Here is an 18,329-nt window from a genome sequence, read left to right as displayed (position 1 = left end):
CCTTCGGATGCATCATCATGATACACTGCCAAAAGCCCTTGATGTGGAAGATGTTATGAAAAGCAGGATGATCTGCTGCTAAAACGGACCACCTGGGAAGGTGGAGTCCTAACCTGGAGCGCAGAAACAACACTCCCCCCCCCAAAAAAATATATATGGTGCACTGACTTTTGCATCATTCATGTGATTATCTCATGTTGCAAATTGTTTTGTTTTTTAACATTCTGGCAAAGAAAGGAAGCAAAGAGCACAGGAAACAGAGGAAAGGTAAAGTCTGTAGTGACTGGGTCACAGCATGTATCGCCCTGCCCAAGAGTGGCTCTACACATCAACTGCGGCTATAGCAGAAGACAATGTGGCACAGGAATGTTCAGCAAGTGTTAAAAAACATAATACGGTGAAAGAAAGAGGAAGAGAGCAACAGCCATCACCCGACGCTTGGCCAGCGACTCACCTTTTTGTGTTTCTTTGCCATCCACTTGTCCCAGTTGTTGAGCATATCTAGCCACTTGGATTCCCTCTGCCTCAGCACCTCCAACGGCACCTCCTCCAGCCTAGGAAAATGAAGGTAACAGGCCAATTTACCCCTCTGAAGGTGATCAGTCTATCACAGTAGTGAGAAAGCTGTGGGCCTCCAGATGTGGCTGGGCTACAACTCCCAACGCCAAATGTGAGAAGCAAAACAACAACAAAACCACACCATTGCCAAACTCCCATTTTCTCTCTGATCTATTTGCAAGCCCCATCTGGAACCACCCAGTTAACAGCCACCCTTCCCAGGCTATAGGAATCACTTCCATGTCTAAAAACCTTGGGCTCTTCCAGAAGACCTGTTCATTCATCCTGATTTGGTTGCACAAAGCTTACATAGCGGTTAGACTATGTCTGGTATTTACTGAGTTTTTGCTTGGGTCTGTTTACGGGGCAGTTATGCAAAAATTAACATTCATCCCAATTTGCTGTTAATCATCCATTCGTTCCATACTTTTCAATGTCTTTCCATGTGACTTTCCAAGCTGTAAAAAGCCAATTGCATACAAGAGATTCCTCAGCACTCCCCCATCCAGGTGAGACAAAAACTAGGCTCTGCTAAGTTTCAAAGATGACTTACACACTCATGGTTGTAGCCAGGATTTTTGTTAGGGGAGGGCAGAACCTCAGGTATGTATTGATTTCCCCCGAAAGGGTTCTTAATGAATCACCCCTCTAGTCTAGGGAATAGACAGGGTGAAGCAGAACAATTGAGTGTCTTGTGACCCCAGACAGCCTCACTCATGTCCTTTTTAAATTTATCCCACGGATCTGAAATGTCTAAACTTGTAATGCCAATAAAGGTATTTGTATGGTATGGTATTGTATTGTATTCATTTTTATTGATAGGGGCAGCTGCCCCCCCCCGCCTCCCTTGGCTACGTCCATGTACACACTGAGCTTCTTTGGATCATAATCCGCTACCTCCTGCACTTCCATCACAAAGCAAGCACCCTCTCTCAACTGTAATCCATGAGTCACTCTGCCAATATGCAAACTGCAATATTAATATTAATAATATATTTACATGCCACCCATCTGACAGGGTCGCTACATTCTGCCAAATATTGAAGGCACACCCACCACAACAATGGGACTGCTATAATCATAGTCCTCGCTCCCTAGGGATTCCTGGGAATTGTAGGCTGGAACTCAGCTTGGGAATTCCCATCAACCTCAAACCACAATTCCCAGGATTCCTTAGGGAAAGAAAACAGATGAACCAATTGTAAGATGCTGCATTCAGCAGCAGATACAGTCCCTGGACCAACCCCAAGCATAGCCTCCCCCGCCCCCCACAGCACATCACAGTAATTGGCTTAGTATACATGGAAACCTGGGAGAAGGGGACCATATTATCCTGCACCTCAGGCAGCAAATAGTCTTGAGCCAGCCCCAATAAACCCCATCTGTGCCGCACAGGAGGAGGGTAGCAGAGCTGGAGCACCCCATAAGTGAGGAAAGCAACCGCCAACACAGAACAGGCACCAGCTACGCAACTCCCTAGGTTCAGCAAGCACAACTAGTTACCATACAATCTGCAAATCAGGGTCAGGCAAAGTTTTCAGAAGCTGGGCCAGGGAATCAGGAGGCATTTTTTTAATAGAAAAAAAAGGAAGTAGACAAGGCCAAACCATCCCGCCCACCTTGGAACTGAGCTGGCTGCTCCCACTTTCTCTGCCGGAAATGTGCATTTATGGAATTTCTAACGCTGAAAAGCCAAAGCCCAGTCCACTCACTTCCTCCCCCCTCCGGGCCTCTTGCAATGCAAGAAGAGTAGCAGAAGGGAGAAGCCAGCACAGGCTGCAGTCAAAAGACTGGGCAGATAGGAGTGACAGCAATGCACAGAGAATGGCTGGTGAAGGAAATTGAGCCCTAAACATCATGTCCAGGAGTTCACTGGCTTGCTTTAAGTAGGGCAAAACTCTGTCCCCAAGCAATACCAAATACTGGTGTGTGTGTGTGACCCCAGTAGGATAAATCAAACCATTTTTTCCAGGTCACAAGGTCAAAAATTAAGAGGATTTTTTGGCCTGGAGAATTTTGTACAGATCCTTTCAACTAGCAGGAGCTTTTTCCAAGAGCACAATAAGGCTTGGCAGTGGTGACTGAACTCAATGCACGTCCTGTCAATGTACTATGAAATGGGGAGGGGGGATTTCAAGCACAGAATAGGAGCTGAACTCTCACCACTTTGTGGCTAACCTGGGGCCCTCCAGATGTCAATAGACTTCAACTCGCATGAGCAGCAGCCAGCATGGCCAATAGTAAGTGATTATGGGAATTGTAGTCCAGCGAGGGCCAAATGCCACCCTTGGTAGGAAGAAAGAAGGTGGGGAGAAAAATCTTCTTGGGGCAATGCACAGATGCGCTTGCCCATGATAAGTCTTAAGTCACCCTTTACAGAGAATCAGCCATAAACCACAGGTGGGGAACAAGGGCCACATTCCCTCCTAGAAAACCTTCCAAGGGCCACAGGCCAATGGGGGCAGAGCAAGCAATGCAAACTTTAGCTTAGTACAGCAGGCTAGTTCCCGCACACATTCACACTTCCCTCTGCATCCTCCATCCATGGAAGCAAGCAGAATCAGAGTTCAAGGACAAGCCAAGCCAAGCAAACACATTTCAGGTGTGAAGCAGAGCCAGTAAGTGGAGCAGCCTGGAAGGCCACTTTTGTTCACAGGATTGAGGTTCTCCACCAGTGCCCTAAACCTTCTCCAGGTGCTTATTTTAAAAACACATCCTCCCCAGAACTGGAAGGGTTCCCCTCCCCCACATCACACAGTTTCAATCTAGATTCCATTCTGCACACCTGCAGATGCAAGACATAAGCCAAGGCCTGCCGATAAGCATGGTAATCGGGCAACAGTGCCTCGATGTATCAATAGGCAGAAGTCACCACCAAGGCCAGTTTCCCTTGAACAAGTCTCAACAAGCAGCCAATAACTGTATAATCAATAACTGTACATGGTTTATTCATTTTTTTACCCTTTTGAGTCACTTGCATTCTCACAGTACTAGAGAATGTACATTTTAAACCCACTTACTCCAGCAAAGGCTTAAGGTAGGCAACAGAACTAAATGCCAAGAATTCCTTGGCTGATTGTGCTGAGATTGTGCCAAAGCACCTGGGATTTGGGGGGGGGGGGAGAGAAGAGAGAACCAGCTCTGTGCCTGGCTTAAACATGCAATTCAGCTGCGGGCACTGAGCGATAGGGAGCCTATAATGCACTCCTTCAACACATTCTGAGCCAAGCATGAAGGAAATGGGAACCATCCATTGCAGAAAGCCTCAAACATTCTCCACAGATGGCCAGCATTGGAAGCTGCTTTACGAAGAAGTCCAGCACCATCTGGAGGGCCACAGGTTCCTCATTCTTGGTGCAGGATGAACATGCGCTCTAATGTTTTTTCCTCCTGAATCATTTGGCTGAGGCAGTAAGGCCTGCTCATTGGGGGGGGGGGTAGAGAGGAGGGGGCTAGGGATCTTTTAATCTGATGCTTGGAATGGACCCAACTGCTTGAGGCTCTCAGGGCTGCCTAAACAGGCCTTTGTGTACCTCTGTGAACAGGCTAGACGATTCATTAGGAGTTCGGGGGGCTGGACAAGGTCCCCTTTGTTTTCACATGGGGGCTGGAAAAAAGCCGGGATGCAGAACGGCCTCAAGAGGAAGTAAGTGCACAGCTCACTGCCAGCAGACACACCAGGTTGCCTCTCTGATGGCCTTCTGGTGCCACACACAGTAGGAATGCCACCTAGGCACATTTTGAGGCCCCGGTTCAAGTGTGCCAATGAACTTGCATCAGGAATAGCCCACCAGGGCCAATCCTCTGAGTCTACAGTGATGCTAGGTGAAAGCACAGGAACATAGGATGCTGCCTTATACAGAGCCAGTACTGCCTACACTGGCTGGCAGCATCTGCCCAGTGTTTCAGAAAGTGAATCCCTCCAAGCCCTACCTGGAGATGCCAGGGATTGAACCTGGGAACTTCTGCATTAAAGCTCTCCCACTGAGCTATGACCCTTGCCCAATCTTTCTAGGAGAGCTAGCACACTGGTGATGAGACAGGGCTGTGAGCCAGCAAAGTCAACTCAGTTCACATCTCCCTGGTGGGTTCTGTCTTGTGCCACCATTAACCACCTTTCAGTGCCAGGTAAAAAAAATTCTCCCAGGTATTTGGGGAATTACTGCGGTTGTGCTTTCTATTAATGGCATGTTTTTGCTGTTGAAATCTTCCCTGTTTTTTCCATAGGTTATTGTATGGCTCTTATTGCAACTAACTGATCCCCCAGCCCCAATTTTATGTCAAGCTGTACACTCCTAAAATGTTTTAAGTCGCTCAGAGACTCTCACGCGCAAGCAACTAATAAACTGAATAAACATTAAACAGGTAAGTGCCTCTGTCCAGTGGTTCCAGCACCACAGTCAGCAGACGGGGGGCCCTAATGGAGCAGGACTGGCTGACCACATTTTGGCGTAAGTGAAGTGATACATATTACCAACAAAAGAGGGAGGGTGGTGGTAAGGTAATTAGGCTCTGGATTTATTAGTTTAGCTGCATGACTACCTGTTACAGACTGGCCTAAGGCAAGTTGTTTCTGTCTCAGCCACAATTGCACACACTCACCACTGCAATGGAAAGAATAGTGACCTACCTTAAAGGGGCTGTTAAGGATCACAGACAAAGTCAGCAGAATCATGGTGTTACTATGACTGGAAAGGACACGCCCTGGCACAGTTTACCTTGGATGGCAAGAACGAGCACTTATCCCCTTTCACCACAAATTTGGCTGCTAACCTATTAATTTACCCCAACAGCAGTCACATGGGGAATACCAGGAGGCAAAGGGCCATCCACACCTGCCATCTCTAGCCTGCCTGCTCTAACTCTGTGTTCATCATCTCAGGTCGTCCAGACGGTGACAGCACAAGAATGCATTTTTCAGTGGTAGCTCCCTACTTGTAGAATTTTCTCCCAAGGGAAGCAGGCCTGGCACCATCACAGGCTACTTTTAGGTGCTAGGCTTTTGGCCTTTAATTTGGAGGGCGGTAGACATCATGGTTTCTATTAGCGGGCGGGATTTGTTAGACTGCTTTTTATGTATATCAGTGTTTTCCGCTTTTGTTTTGGCTTTACATTGGTTTTAATGCTTCTTTATATTATATTGTATGCCATAAAAAGTCCAATAAGTAATTAATAATAATGATAAACTTAATCTAGAGAAAACAGCCATGTTTTTCTTACACCTCCTGACCTAGATAGCCCCATCCTTTTAATCCAAAATGGATATAGACCATCTGCTGTGGCCATAAATCTCTCTTCCATCCACTCATCCATACACACCCCATATGGGCAAGTCAAGAAATACCACTGACTCACTCGTAAGGGATCATGAGGAGACAGTTGAATCCCCTCCAGAGAGCAAATTCACTCATCCCAACCATGGTTAAGGGGTACATCAGCAGCAACCCTAACCACAGTTAACATCAACCAGGGTTCCTTCTTCTGAACCCTGGGCACAAAACCTACATTCAAACTGCTATGCTTGCACCAGGTCCACAAAGTCACCAAAGCAGATAATCCAAATCTGACTTCTTGTGTCAGATAAATAAACTGTGCTTGCCTGACCTTCCTGAGAACTTGAAGCCTGCACAGGTTGATTTGATAATACAATCTGCACCAGCTTATAAACAGTTTGGCGACACACTGCCTAGCTGCATTGGCCCTATTCCAGGCTAGATTACCGGTTTCAGGCTAGGGAGAAGGAGTAACAGACAATAATAATCTATGAATGTGGGAGAGGTTCTAGGAGCAGGAAGCCAAGCAAAGTTGCACTGACAGATGCAGTCTTAGTGCAGGAGGGTGACCGGAGGCACAGCTAACAGAACCAGCACAACTCAGTTTTTCCGGGTGTTGCCGAAAAAGGAGACATAACTCTAGAAACAAGCAATGCTGCCAAACCAGACTGAAATTAAAACTGGGGGCAGCCAGGACAGCACATTCCACAGAGATCTAACTGGCTCTTTGCACAGAAGTGTGTGGCCTTACTAAATCGAGAGTCCATGATGCAGAGGCTTCTCCCCACCCCATCAGCAGTTTAGGGGTTTCGAGAGCCAGCAAGTCTATGAAATTCCTAGATATCCAGCATGTCTAATAAAAACTGAAGCTAGAGCGATAAGCAAGGCAACTTTCATCCAAGACCTGCCCATTTTATTCCCCAGTGGAAAGATGCGTCAGTTTCTGTTAGACCTGCTGGGTTTCTGTCAGCTCAGAATTCCCTGTTTGCTCTTCAACTCCCGGCTGCTGATGGAAAAGCCAACATTACACCTACGTATGGGGTGAAAAATTTGGGTTGGTATGAATCTGAAAGTGAACCCTCCTAACTCATACTTGCTGAAACAATATGCAAACTTTAAAGCAGCCACCCTTCAAAACTCACATTTCTCCAAATTTTGCAGTGCATTCTCAAACCAAAAAATATATACAAAAGTACAAATATTAGGGGAAAGCATACATAAAATGCACATATTAGTAGAAAACCTAGCAAAATACATTTAATATAAGGCAAAACTGCTAATAAAAAAAGCATTATCAGGAGATTGTACACAGTAAAGGGCTGATGAATTTTTGTAAGAACTTTTTATACAGTCGTACCTTGGAAGCTGAACACCTTGGCTCCCAGAAGTGAGTGTTCCGATTTTCGGAAGCCAAACATCTGGCACGGCTTCTGATTGGCTGCAGGATGCTCCTGCAGCCAATTGGAAGCCACATTTTGGTTCTCAAATGATTCCAGGAGTCAAACGGACTCCCGGAATGCATTCTATTCGAGAACTGAGGTACGACTGTATTTTAAAAAATCATAAACTGATGGAGAAATGTAGAGAAGAGAACCTAAAGGGATGGGGAAATGAGAAAGTGAAATTGACAAATTCATCCATCTCTAGTTACACCCAGCTTCCACCTACATAAAGAATTGACTGCCATCAAAAACAGGCCCAAATATAGGAGTCTCTACAAAGCACTTCTGGAAAGATGCTCAGGCTCTGACTTTGGCAAACCTCCAAGGAAGAGCAGTAGCCACAAGATTTATTTATTTATTGGATGTGGTTTAAAACTCTACCTCTCCATGTGCTCAAAACTGCTTATTAACAAAAATACACATTAATTCTATAACCAAACCATTCTGGGAACACCCACACACAGCTGCAGCAGTATTTTATTTAGATATTGGACTGAGTGAAGGATTCTGACTCCGCTCTTAACTGGGGCTGGGGAGGGAGAAAGGGGACTCCCAGAGCAGCTTACAAATATCAATCCCACCAACAGTTAGCGCCCTCAATATTACGGTCTAAGAGACACAACACAAAAGGGGAAAGTGGCAGGAAGGGAAAAAGAGAGAGATGAAAATCAGCTCAAACAGTTCTGTCATTCCACCAATCCTTACTTAGTAGAAGCCTTGAAAAATATGGTAATTACAATTTTCTTCAAGGAGATGTACCAACACATGGAGTATTATTGCATAATTTGAGATTCCAAGAATTCTGCTAGCGATGTTTCAGTCTTCTGTAAAGGGATATATGGAGTCCTATGACATCTGGAGGGCCATAGGGTCAACACACACCCCCTCCTAGTATAGAGGGTGTGATCCTCTCCAAACATTACATCTCAATCTGCTTGCTGGATTTCCTCTACTGGACAGATCAGGATGAATTTGCACTCTCCCACCACCTTAACACTATTCAGGGCTCCTTGCTTCCTCTCTACTTACAGAGCAGAGAAGAAAGCAAGAGACCTGGGCATAAGAAGCATTTGAAATCTTTTCTTTGGGAGGGTGGGAAATTAAGGTCCTAATCTGGCTCTACTGGAAGAAGCATTTTTAGTTAAGGTATTCTCCCAGCCTCCTTCTCCGGGCTTGCTCCTTTTTAATCCTACAACCACCCTGTGAGGTAGGTGAGGCTGAGAGAGCACACCCAGCAAACTTGGGGGCCGGTGACAGAATTTGAACCTGGCCCTCTCTAGTCCAAACTCAACCTCCTAGCCTCAACAACACACTGGCTCTCCAAAGTAGTTCTGAATATGCACTGGCCATGCATGCACCGGGAATGCCAAGTCAGTGCTTCAAAGCTCCCCACTCTCTCTGCACCTCAGTCCCTGCTTGTATACGAGCTGCCATTTTACAGTCAATGACAATTGTCTCAAGAAGGATGGAAGGCAGTGTACAGGTACTCAGCCTTGCTCTTTTGCACAAGAATTGCCAAGTATGAACTCCTCCAAAATTCACGGGTGAGCTTTAACAGCAGGCTCATCCGCAGCTCCAAAGTGACACCCACCCACTCTTTTCACAAAAGCGAGAGATTTTCCCATTCCTCCTGTAGGAAGGAGATTCTGAAGGGAGCCAGATAAAGCTGCTTATCTGACAATGCTTAAGCCAAGTGCACATCAGTGTGCAAAAATCCTGCGCTTGAATGGAAAAACCAGTTTTGCAGCAGACAAGAATCTGGCATGGCTTGACGGAAACGGAACAGCAAGATCCTGGAGCCTGGAATAGCTGCCAGAGATTCATTCCCTGCAGATTCTAAAAGCACTGGGCCTTCTTCTAGCCCACTTCATGTAGCTGGTGCCGGCTAAACTTCTATTACTGGTGGTGGAGCAGATGAGACATCTATTTTTTTTTTTTTTAAAGCAATTTATTAAATTTTACAATAAAAGTAGACATAATAAACAATATAACAATGATCTTAACATATTTTCACATTTTCTTTGGACTTCCTCACATCTCCCGCTCCCATTTTCATCGTTGTAACATTTTGTCAGCAATTTATCATCTTATTTAAATTCTTATATCCCTTCTATATTTCATAATCTTATAATTCTCAGAAGGAGCTAAATTTCACAGTCTTACTTATTTTCTTAAAAACTTCTAAATTTAGTGGTGCTCAGTTATTTTGATCTAGCATCTTGTTTAGCATTCACTCAAATTACAGTACTTTTGTAAATAGTTCTTAAATTTCTTCCAGTCCTCCTCAATCCTCTCTTCTCCCAGGTCACGGATTCTGCCGGTCATTTCAGCCAGTTCCATGTAGTCTATCAGTTGTATCTGCCATTCTTCCAGTGTGGGTAGATCTTGAGTTTTCCAATGTTTTGCGAGAAGTATCCTTGCTGCTGTTGTTGCATACATAAAGAATGTCTGGTCCTTCTTTGCCACCCCTTGGCCGACAATACCCAAAAGGAAAGCCTCTGGTTTCTTAGTGAAGGTATATTTAAATACCTTTTTCAGTTCATTATAAATCATTTCCCAGAACGCCTTCACTTTAGGGCAAGTCCACCAGAGGTGGAAGAACGTTCCCTCACACTCTTTGCATTTCCAACACTTATTATCAGACAGGTGGTAAATTTTGGCAAGTTTGACTGGGGTCATATACCATCTATAAATCATTTTCATTACATTTTCTTTCAGAGCGTTACATGCAGTAAATTTCAATCCATTGCTCCACAACCTCTCCCAGTCCTCAAACATGATATTGTGCCCAATGTCCTGTGCCCACCTTATCATAGCCGATTTAACCGTTTCATCTTGTGTATTCCATTTCAACAGCAAGTTATACATCCTTGAAAGTACCTTAATCTTTGGTTCTAACAATTCTGTTTCTAATTTCGATTTCTCCACCTGGAACCCTAGTTTCTTATCATTTTTAAAAACTTCTTTAATCTGAGCGTAATGTAACCAATCTCGCACTTTGTCTTTCATTTTCTCCAAACTCTGCAATTTCCAATTGTCTCCATCCTTTTCTAGTATTTCCCAATATTTTGGCCATTTAGCCTCCATATTGGGTCTTTTTCGGGCCTTGGCTTCCAAAGGTGAAAGCCACCTTGGTGTTTTATTTTCCAGCAAGTCTTTATATTTTGTCCAGACATTAAACAATGATTTTCTGACAATATGGTTCTTAAAGGCCTTATTTGCTTTAACCTTGTCATACCATAAATATGCATGCCATCCAAAAGCATTATTAAACCCTTCCAGATCCAACACATCAGTGTCCTCAAGAAGTAGCCAGTCTTTTAGCCAGCAGAACGCTGCGGCTTCATAATACAACTTTAAGTCTGGCAGGGCAAAGCCCCCTCTTTGTTTTGCATCAGTTAATATCTTAAACTTAATTCTGGGCTTTTTGCCCTGCCAGACAAACTTCGAAATGTCTCTCTGCCACTTCTGAAAGCACCCCGTTTTGTCCAAGACCTGAAGTGTTTGAAATAAAAACAACATCCTTGGCAATACATTCATCTTGATAGCAGCAATTCGGCCTAACAAAGAAAGTTTCAATTTTGACCAACTATCTAGGTCTCTCTTAATTTCTGTCCAGCATTTTTCATAATTGTCCTTAAATAGACTTAGATTTTTTGCTGTTATGTTTACCCCTAGGTATTTTACTTTTTTAACCACGTTAAGTTCCATCTCATTCTGAAACTGTTCTGACTCTGTATCCGTCAAATTTTTCCCCAAAACCTTAGTTTTCTGTTTATTTAGTTTAAATCCAGCCACCCGACCAAAATCATTAATCAATTGTAATACTCTTTTCGTACTGGGCTCTGGCTTCTGCAGGGTCAAAACCAGGTCATCTGCAAAAGCTTTTAATTTATATTGTTTCTGACCGACCTGAATTCCTTCCACCAACCGATCCTCTCTAATCATGTTTAATAGCACTTCCAGAACCGAAATAAATAACAAAGGGGAAATAGGGCAACCTTGTCGTGTCCCTTTTTCAATTTTAAACTCTTCTGTAACCACATTATTAACTATCAGTTTAGCTTTCTGTTCTGAATATATCGCCCCAATCCCATTCTCAAAACCCCGTCCCACTCCCATCTCTTTTAAATTTCCCATCATAAATTTCCAGGAGATATTGTCAAAGGCCTTCTCCGCGTCTATAAAAATTAGGACTGCTTTTGTATTTATGTCTGTTTGCAAAAGTTCCAAGATATCAATAATATTCCTTGTGTTAGCAAACAGATGTCTTCCTGGGAGAAAGCCGGCCTGGTCCTTATGAATTACTTCATTTAAAACTTTTTTAAATCTAATTGCCAGAATGTCTGCAAATATTTTGTAATCCACATTTAAAAGAGAGATGGGACGGTAGTTCTTAAGTTGTGTCTTTTCAGCTTCCGACTTTGGTATTAATGTGATAAACGCTTCCTTCCACGACTCCGGTGCCCTCTTCCCCTCCATAATTTCATTGCTGACCTCCATCAAAGGTTGTATCAAATAGTCTTTTAATGTCTTATAGTACTTGGAGGTCAGCCCATCTGGTCCTGGAGATTTGCCAAGTTGCATGTTCTGGATAGCTTGTTCAATCTCTTGTCGTGTTATTTTAGAATTCAGGATTGTCCTATTTTCTTGTGACAATTTAGATAGTCCGTTTTTTACCAAAAATTGTTTAATCTCAACATCATCTTGCGGCCCTTGGGTATATAATTTTTTGAAGTATCTCTGGAAACACTTTCTAATGTCCACTGGATTCTGGATGTTTTTTCCATCAACCTCTAAGTTTGTAACAGTATTTAATCTTTGTCTTCTCTTCAACTGCCAAGCTAGCAGTTTTCCACATTTATTCGCCGACTCAAACGTTTTTTGTTTCATTAATTTAACCTTCCATTCAATTTCCTGATTTATCAATTTAGAATATTGTGTTTGATAAAGTTTAATTTCTCTCAGAGTTGGCTGTGACTTCGGATTCACTCTTAATTTCTTCTCTAATTCTTTTATTTTTTCCAAGATCTTATCTTTTTTCTCATTTTGTGTTCTTTTCTTTACTGCATTCTGTTGTATCAAGAATCCCCTCATTACAGCTTTACTTGCGTCCCAGATTATTCTTTTTTCCACCATGTTATTCATATTTATCTCAAAATAGTCCTTCAGAACTTTTTGGGCCTTCTTGGTAATTTCCTGATCTCTAAACAAATTGTCATTCATCTTCCATCTAAAGGATCCAGTTGGTAATAATGTCATATCCATCTTTACTGCATTATGGTCGGAGCAGGTCTTTGGGCAGATTTCCACTTTTCTGACCTTAGGTGCCAGGCCTCTGGAAATCCATATTTGGTCGATTCTTGTCCAGGTCAGTTGGGCTTCAGAAAAGAATGTTCCCTCTCTTCCTAGTGGGTTCTTTGTCCTCCAAATGTCAATCAAATCCATATTGTCAGTCATTTCAAAAAAGGTTTTAGGTAGTCTGCCGTCTTTTGTAACATTTTGACTTTGTGACTTGTCCATGTTAGTTGATACGACCCCATTCATATCTCCCATCATTATGATGTTGTTATAGTCTAGGTAGTCCAGCATTGTCTCCTGCAACTTCTTGTAAAATTCCGATTTCCCTTCATTAGGTGCATAGATTCCTAATATCAGCAGTTTCTCACCTTGATGTTGTATCTCAATAGCCAAAATTCTTCCATGTTCATCTTTAAATAAGAATTTAGGTGACAGGCTCTCTTTTGCATATATCACCACACCTCTCTTCTTAACTTTGTCGGACGATACAAATTCCTGGCCCAATCTTTTATTTATTAACACTTTTCTGTGGAGCCTCGTCACATGTGTTTCTTGTAAACAAATAATGTCCAATTGTTCTTTTTTTAATATATGAAATATTTTCTTCCTTTTTTCCGGAATGTTACAACCATTAATATTCCAGCTCAACAGTTGCAGAGACATCCTGAACTATCTGGTTATTTTTCAAGGGGTGGTATCTTCTCAGGGTCTTCAGGTTCCACAGATGCTGATGTTGGTACTGGCGTTGCCTCAGGCCCAGAAGGTAGTTCAATTCCTTTTTGAAGGTCTTCTCCGTATGTAGACAAGAATTTGTCTCTCTCTTCCGGTGTTCTCACTTTGACCTTTCTCCCTCTAAAGGTAAAAGATATTCCTTGGGGAAATTCCCACCTGAATGGAATTGCGTTGCTCCTTAGTAGTTTAACAAGTTCAGAATAGGCGGCTCTAAGATCAAGCAGTAGTCTTGGGATATCTTTATAAATTTCAATTCTTCTATCCAACACCTCCAGTGATTTTACAAAGTGTAGTCCCAAAATCTTATCCCTTTCCTCCTTTGATCTCAATGTTATCAAACAGTCTCTGGGCCTCTCCTTCTTTATAAATCTTCCAAGTCTGAAAGCTGACACAATTTTAAAGTCCTTTTCTTCCAAGTTCCAGAACTTGGAGAATTCTTTGGTCAAAAACTCAGTTAGATGTCCTTCTTCTGCCTCTTGTAGTGATCTAATCCTTAAGTTGTTCTCACGGTTTCGCAGTTCTATCATCGAGAGATAAATCTGGTGTTCCCCGACTTGTTTAGTGAGTGGTCTTACCTCTTGCTCTAAATTTTCAAATCTTTGTCTGGTGTCCTCAGTCAATTTCCGATTTTCTGCTGAGGCCTCCGTTAACTGTCCAATTGCTTGTGCATTCTGTACCACTTGTGTGGTTAATTTATTTAGACATTCTGTGTTTTTATCAATCTTTGCTGATTGCGCATCTGCTTTCTTGTCCAAAGCTTCCAATTTTTCAAAAATTTTGTCTAGTACAGAAACAGATGCTCCTGAGGCCATATCTTCCAGTTGTAACTGCTCTGCTTCGCCCTCTCCCTCCACTTCTGAGGGCAAAGTAGGCACAGATGATCTGCGTGTCTGTGAGGCTGAGGTTAGAGTTGTTAAAGTTGTTTGTTTAGCTCTCCCTCTTTTTCTTGTGCCACTCATTCCAACGTTATCTGTCAGTCAAGGTCACACTGAGTTGTTCCCATGGGAATGGAAAGGTCCAGAGCAAGCAAACAGCAAGGGAATCGAAAGTGAAAAGTGCATGTAAAATCACTGTTATAATCCAAACCTCTAGAGGGAGCCTAATCTGTCTTTCAGAGTCTAATTTAATGTCCAAGAACCTTCAAATACAAATGTTTAGCAGAGTTTATAAATGGTCACTTTGTTGCAGACAGTGCTTATTTATCTCCAAAAAGAATGTTTCAAATTTAAAAGGTCTCAATACCCTCAGATTGTTTCAAGTTCCAATATACAGTATCCAAATCTGCAGTGCTGACAGCTCCCTTAGTACTCAGGCAGCTCCTGACTCTGGGTTTCACCTTCTAATTTGTAATCCAATAAGAGGAGGAAAGTCAAGTGCAAATAAAAATCCCAAATCTTTAACTTAAAGTCTTTACTTTAAGATGCAAGTTCAATAGATGCTTAGATCTGTAAAACTTAGAGTCTCTTTCTTTCAGCCTCCACTCCTCCAGCTGATTGCTTTTTTTTCCAAGTTCAATGGCTGCGGAAGACGGACTTCCTGCTCCCACGTCTCTCCGCTCTCAGCCAAGTTCAAGCCAATTTAAGTTTCCCTTTTAAAGTCTCAAATTCAAGTGATTCAGTCTTTTACTCACAAGTTAGTTGCTTTTTCGTCCGGATCCGTAATTTAGCAGGAAAAGGGATCAGCGCTCACCGACAGTAGCAGCGCGGCTTCGCTCCTCAGGCTGTGAAACAGCTCACAGCGCCGCAACCCCCCTCCGTGCTCCGGAGCCCCTTACGGGGTTCCTTCTGCACTTGGAGGGTCGCTCTAGGCGCCCACCGAGCCTCAAGACCCCAGGCTCTTGCCGCCTGGGGTTTTCCAGAGTGGGTCTCCGCTTCGCCGTAGCGGACGACCCGTTGCCTGCGGAGCCTCCTCTCCCTTTCAGAAGAGGACCGCCATTGCCGTTCGCGCCGCCCCCGGAAGAGACATCTAAGCCATGTGCCTTTCCTAACTATCAAGGCCCAGCTGAATCTACATGCTCAGGCCCATGCTTCACTAGATAGGAAGCTGCCAAATACAGAGTCTGACCATCTAGTTCAGTGTTGTCTACACTGACTGGCAGTGGCTCTCCCAAATTTCAGGCAGGGGATCCTCCCAGCCCTACCTGAAGATGCTGAGGATTGCGCCTGGGACCCTCTGCATGCCAAGCAGAAGCTCTACCAGATCAATCAGGCCAGCCCAATTTCCACAGTGCCATTGAACACTGATGAACAAAGGTAAAATTTGCCCAACCACTTCAGTAAGAGGTTATTCAAATCTCCCTACCATCTTTTATACAGTGGTACTTCTGGTTGCGAACGGGATCCGTTCCGGAGGTCTGGCTGTATCCCAAAGTTTTCTCAACCGGAGAGACCGCTTCTGCACATGCGCATGCGGTGGTAGACCGCTTCTGCACATGCACGAGCGGCAAAACACTACCAGGTTTGCCGCTTTCGCAACCCGAAGTTTACGTTACCCGAGGGTAACGTAACCCAAGGTTCCACTGTATATAACTGTAACGTATGCATGAAGAAGCTTATTAGTTAAACTGATTAGGCATGTATGCCAAAAGGTGGGGTGTACTTTGTGCTTTAAACACAATATTGTGCACCAAAGTAACTCAAACTTTAAGAAGCACAACTTGTGAGTCATGTCAAATTACACAAAGCATGTAATGTCCAGTGGCAAAGCTCCTGGCAGTGATCGGCAGAGCTGCCCTGAAGTCTCTGGCTGCCACTGGCTCAGCTGCTCTGACTCTCAAGAGGTCATGCTGAGCTGCTCTTACCCTAGAGAAGCAGGGCACATGGATGGGCCTAGGAAAGGAGATGTAAGCAGCATGAATATCAAAAAAGAAGGTCTGAGAGGAAATGGTCAGAATGAGGGCAGAGGGGAGAAAAACAGAGGAAGGAGTCAGAGTTGGAAAACTAGGAGGCCACATAAGTCAGCTTAAGAGGTGAAGAGTCAAAGGATATAAGACTTTGGCTGCAGGCCTCTGAGTAAATCCCCAGCCGGTTGTTCCGACCACAGGCCAACAACACAATGAAGTTTGGAACACTTCAACCACCAGCATAATAAACCACCTCCTGCTAGCCAACTGCTCTCAACCATACCCATCTCAGAAAATGAGAAAAAGCCTTCAAGCTTTTTACTCTGGAAGGCGGCCTGCCACCATGCTTAAAATGGACTGTAAACTACACAACGTCCCTTGCCAACCCCTTTAGTCACTAGCTTCTATTCTCAAGTTAAGCCCTAGGTTTCTATACTCTGGACTCATAAGGCTTTACCCCTTCCTTCATTCTGATCCCTTGCTCTCAACAACCCATTTTCCTTTTAACTTCCTCAGGTTCCTGCTCTCCTCTGCTCCCCTTAACCTAGGTGTGAGGAGCCTCTGCCCCACCCCTTTGCACCATATGTTCCTGAACTACAACTCCCATCAGCCCCAGCAAAAGTGGCCAATGGCCAGGGATGATAGGCACTGCAGTTCAGCAATGTGTGGAGGGCCAAAGGTTTTCCATATCTGCCTTAATACCCACACACAGCTTTTTAATGACCAAATATTGGGAAGTGAGATAATAAAAGCTTCTGCTTCCCCATCAATCATGTACTGGCTTTATTGAAGCGTTTTCTAGCTTGATTTACACACTCGATTTGTTCCGCTTCTTTGTCAGAAAACAAACCAGTGGCACCGCTTGCTTCATTGCAATAAAACAGCTCAGTTAGAATGTGGCACATCTTTGGTGCAGGCCACCCCTAGGCTAATCACTTTTGCAACAGCATCCCAATCCCACCACTCTGCCTAGTGCAGCATTACTTTAGGAACTAGATGGGATTTTAATGTGGAGCAAAGGCCCTGCTTTGACCTAGTTTTAAACGCACAATTCACACACCCCACTCACCCTTCTTTTCTTTTCTTTTTTTAAAAAAGAGCAAACCACCAGATTCATTAGGCTAGATCTTGCTTCTGATGCTATTTGTCAGCACAGAACAGATGAGGATGAGCTGCTAATAAATCCAATTTTAAAAAGACATGTTATTTACAGGCAAGCTGTACAAGTATTGTCAAAACATATGGGGAGGACAGCTCCCCACATTATAATTTAAATGACAGATGCCCAGAACCTGACATCTCACTCTGCCCTTAGGGTGCAGGAAATGGTTTACCCAACTCTGAAGGGATATTAGACCTGCACCATTTGCAAACAACCACTGAGGTAAAAAAATGGGTCATTGCAACTTAGCATGAAGGAAGTTCTGCTTCTCCTCCAAGTTCAGGAGCGTGTTGTCTCAACAATTCCGAGTCAACCTTTCGTAGGTGCGGCCAGTTTTAGGGCTATAATGTCCACTTGCAGCAAGATGACGACTTGAGCTTTAACCTAGGCTTTAAAAAATAGCTTCTAGTTAAAGAAGGTTTTCTACATGTATTTGACTCAGCTGGAAAAGAAGAGCCTGGTCACTGGTCAGGCCAGTGGCCCATCTAATCCAGCATCCTGTTCTGGCCAATCAGATGCCCCAATGGGAAGCTTGTCAAGCTGGAACTGAGTGCAACACATCTCTCCCCACCTGGATTCCTGGTAACTGGCATTCAGAGGCATTCTGCCTCCTGATTGTGGAGGGATAACACAGACAAGGTGGTAGGAGGGAAGAGGGCTCCGGACATCTGCTTTTGGGGGAACAGATGCTATTCTTTTTAATAAAAAAAAATGAGGATATTTAAGAACTGCCCCACACCCAATTTGCAGGTATGCCCCACCCAGTATGTTTGTATGCAAACATAATATTACATGACATCTCCCCACAAGGAGACCTGCCCTGTCCAGGTCTTATTATTCATTTATTGTGGACGGTGATCTCTCAAGGCTGGATGCCTTTTGCAAAGATATTGCTTAGGTTTATCTCATTTACTCAAAGGGCAGGGGACTTTCTTTCTATTGAAGGCTATACTCCTTTCAAAGGTAATCAAGTGGGGGTCGTGCTGGTAATGGATGGGGAAAGGTTTGACGTCTGGGGT

General features: G+C 43.8%; 1 protein-coding gene across 1 annotated transcript in view; it reads right to left on the bottom strand.

The window, feature by feature from the left end:
• TBC1D10A (TBC1 domain family member 10A) overlaps positions 1 to 18,329 on the bottom strand; it is a 49,919-nt gene that overhangs the window by 21,682 nt on the left and 9,908 nt on the right. The window contains exon 2 of the mRNA XM_080986364.1: positions 455 to 554. Within this exon, the coding sequence (XP_080842490.1) occupies positions 455 to 554 (100 nt within the window). The remainder of the gene's footprint in view (positions 1 to 454; positions 555 to 18,329) is intronic.

The sequence above is a fragment of the Podarcis pityusensis genome (assembly GCF_964106645.2).
Source record: "Podarcis pityusensis genome assembly, chromosome: 16".
NCBI lineage: Eukaryota > Metazoa > Chordata > Lepidosauria > Squamata > Lacertidae > Podarcis > Podarcis pityusensis.
This window is presented reverse-complemented; position numbering and strand designations above follow the sequence as displayed.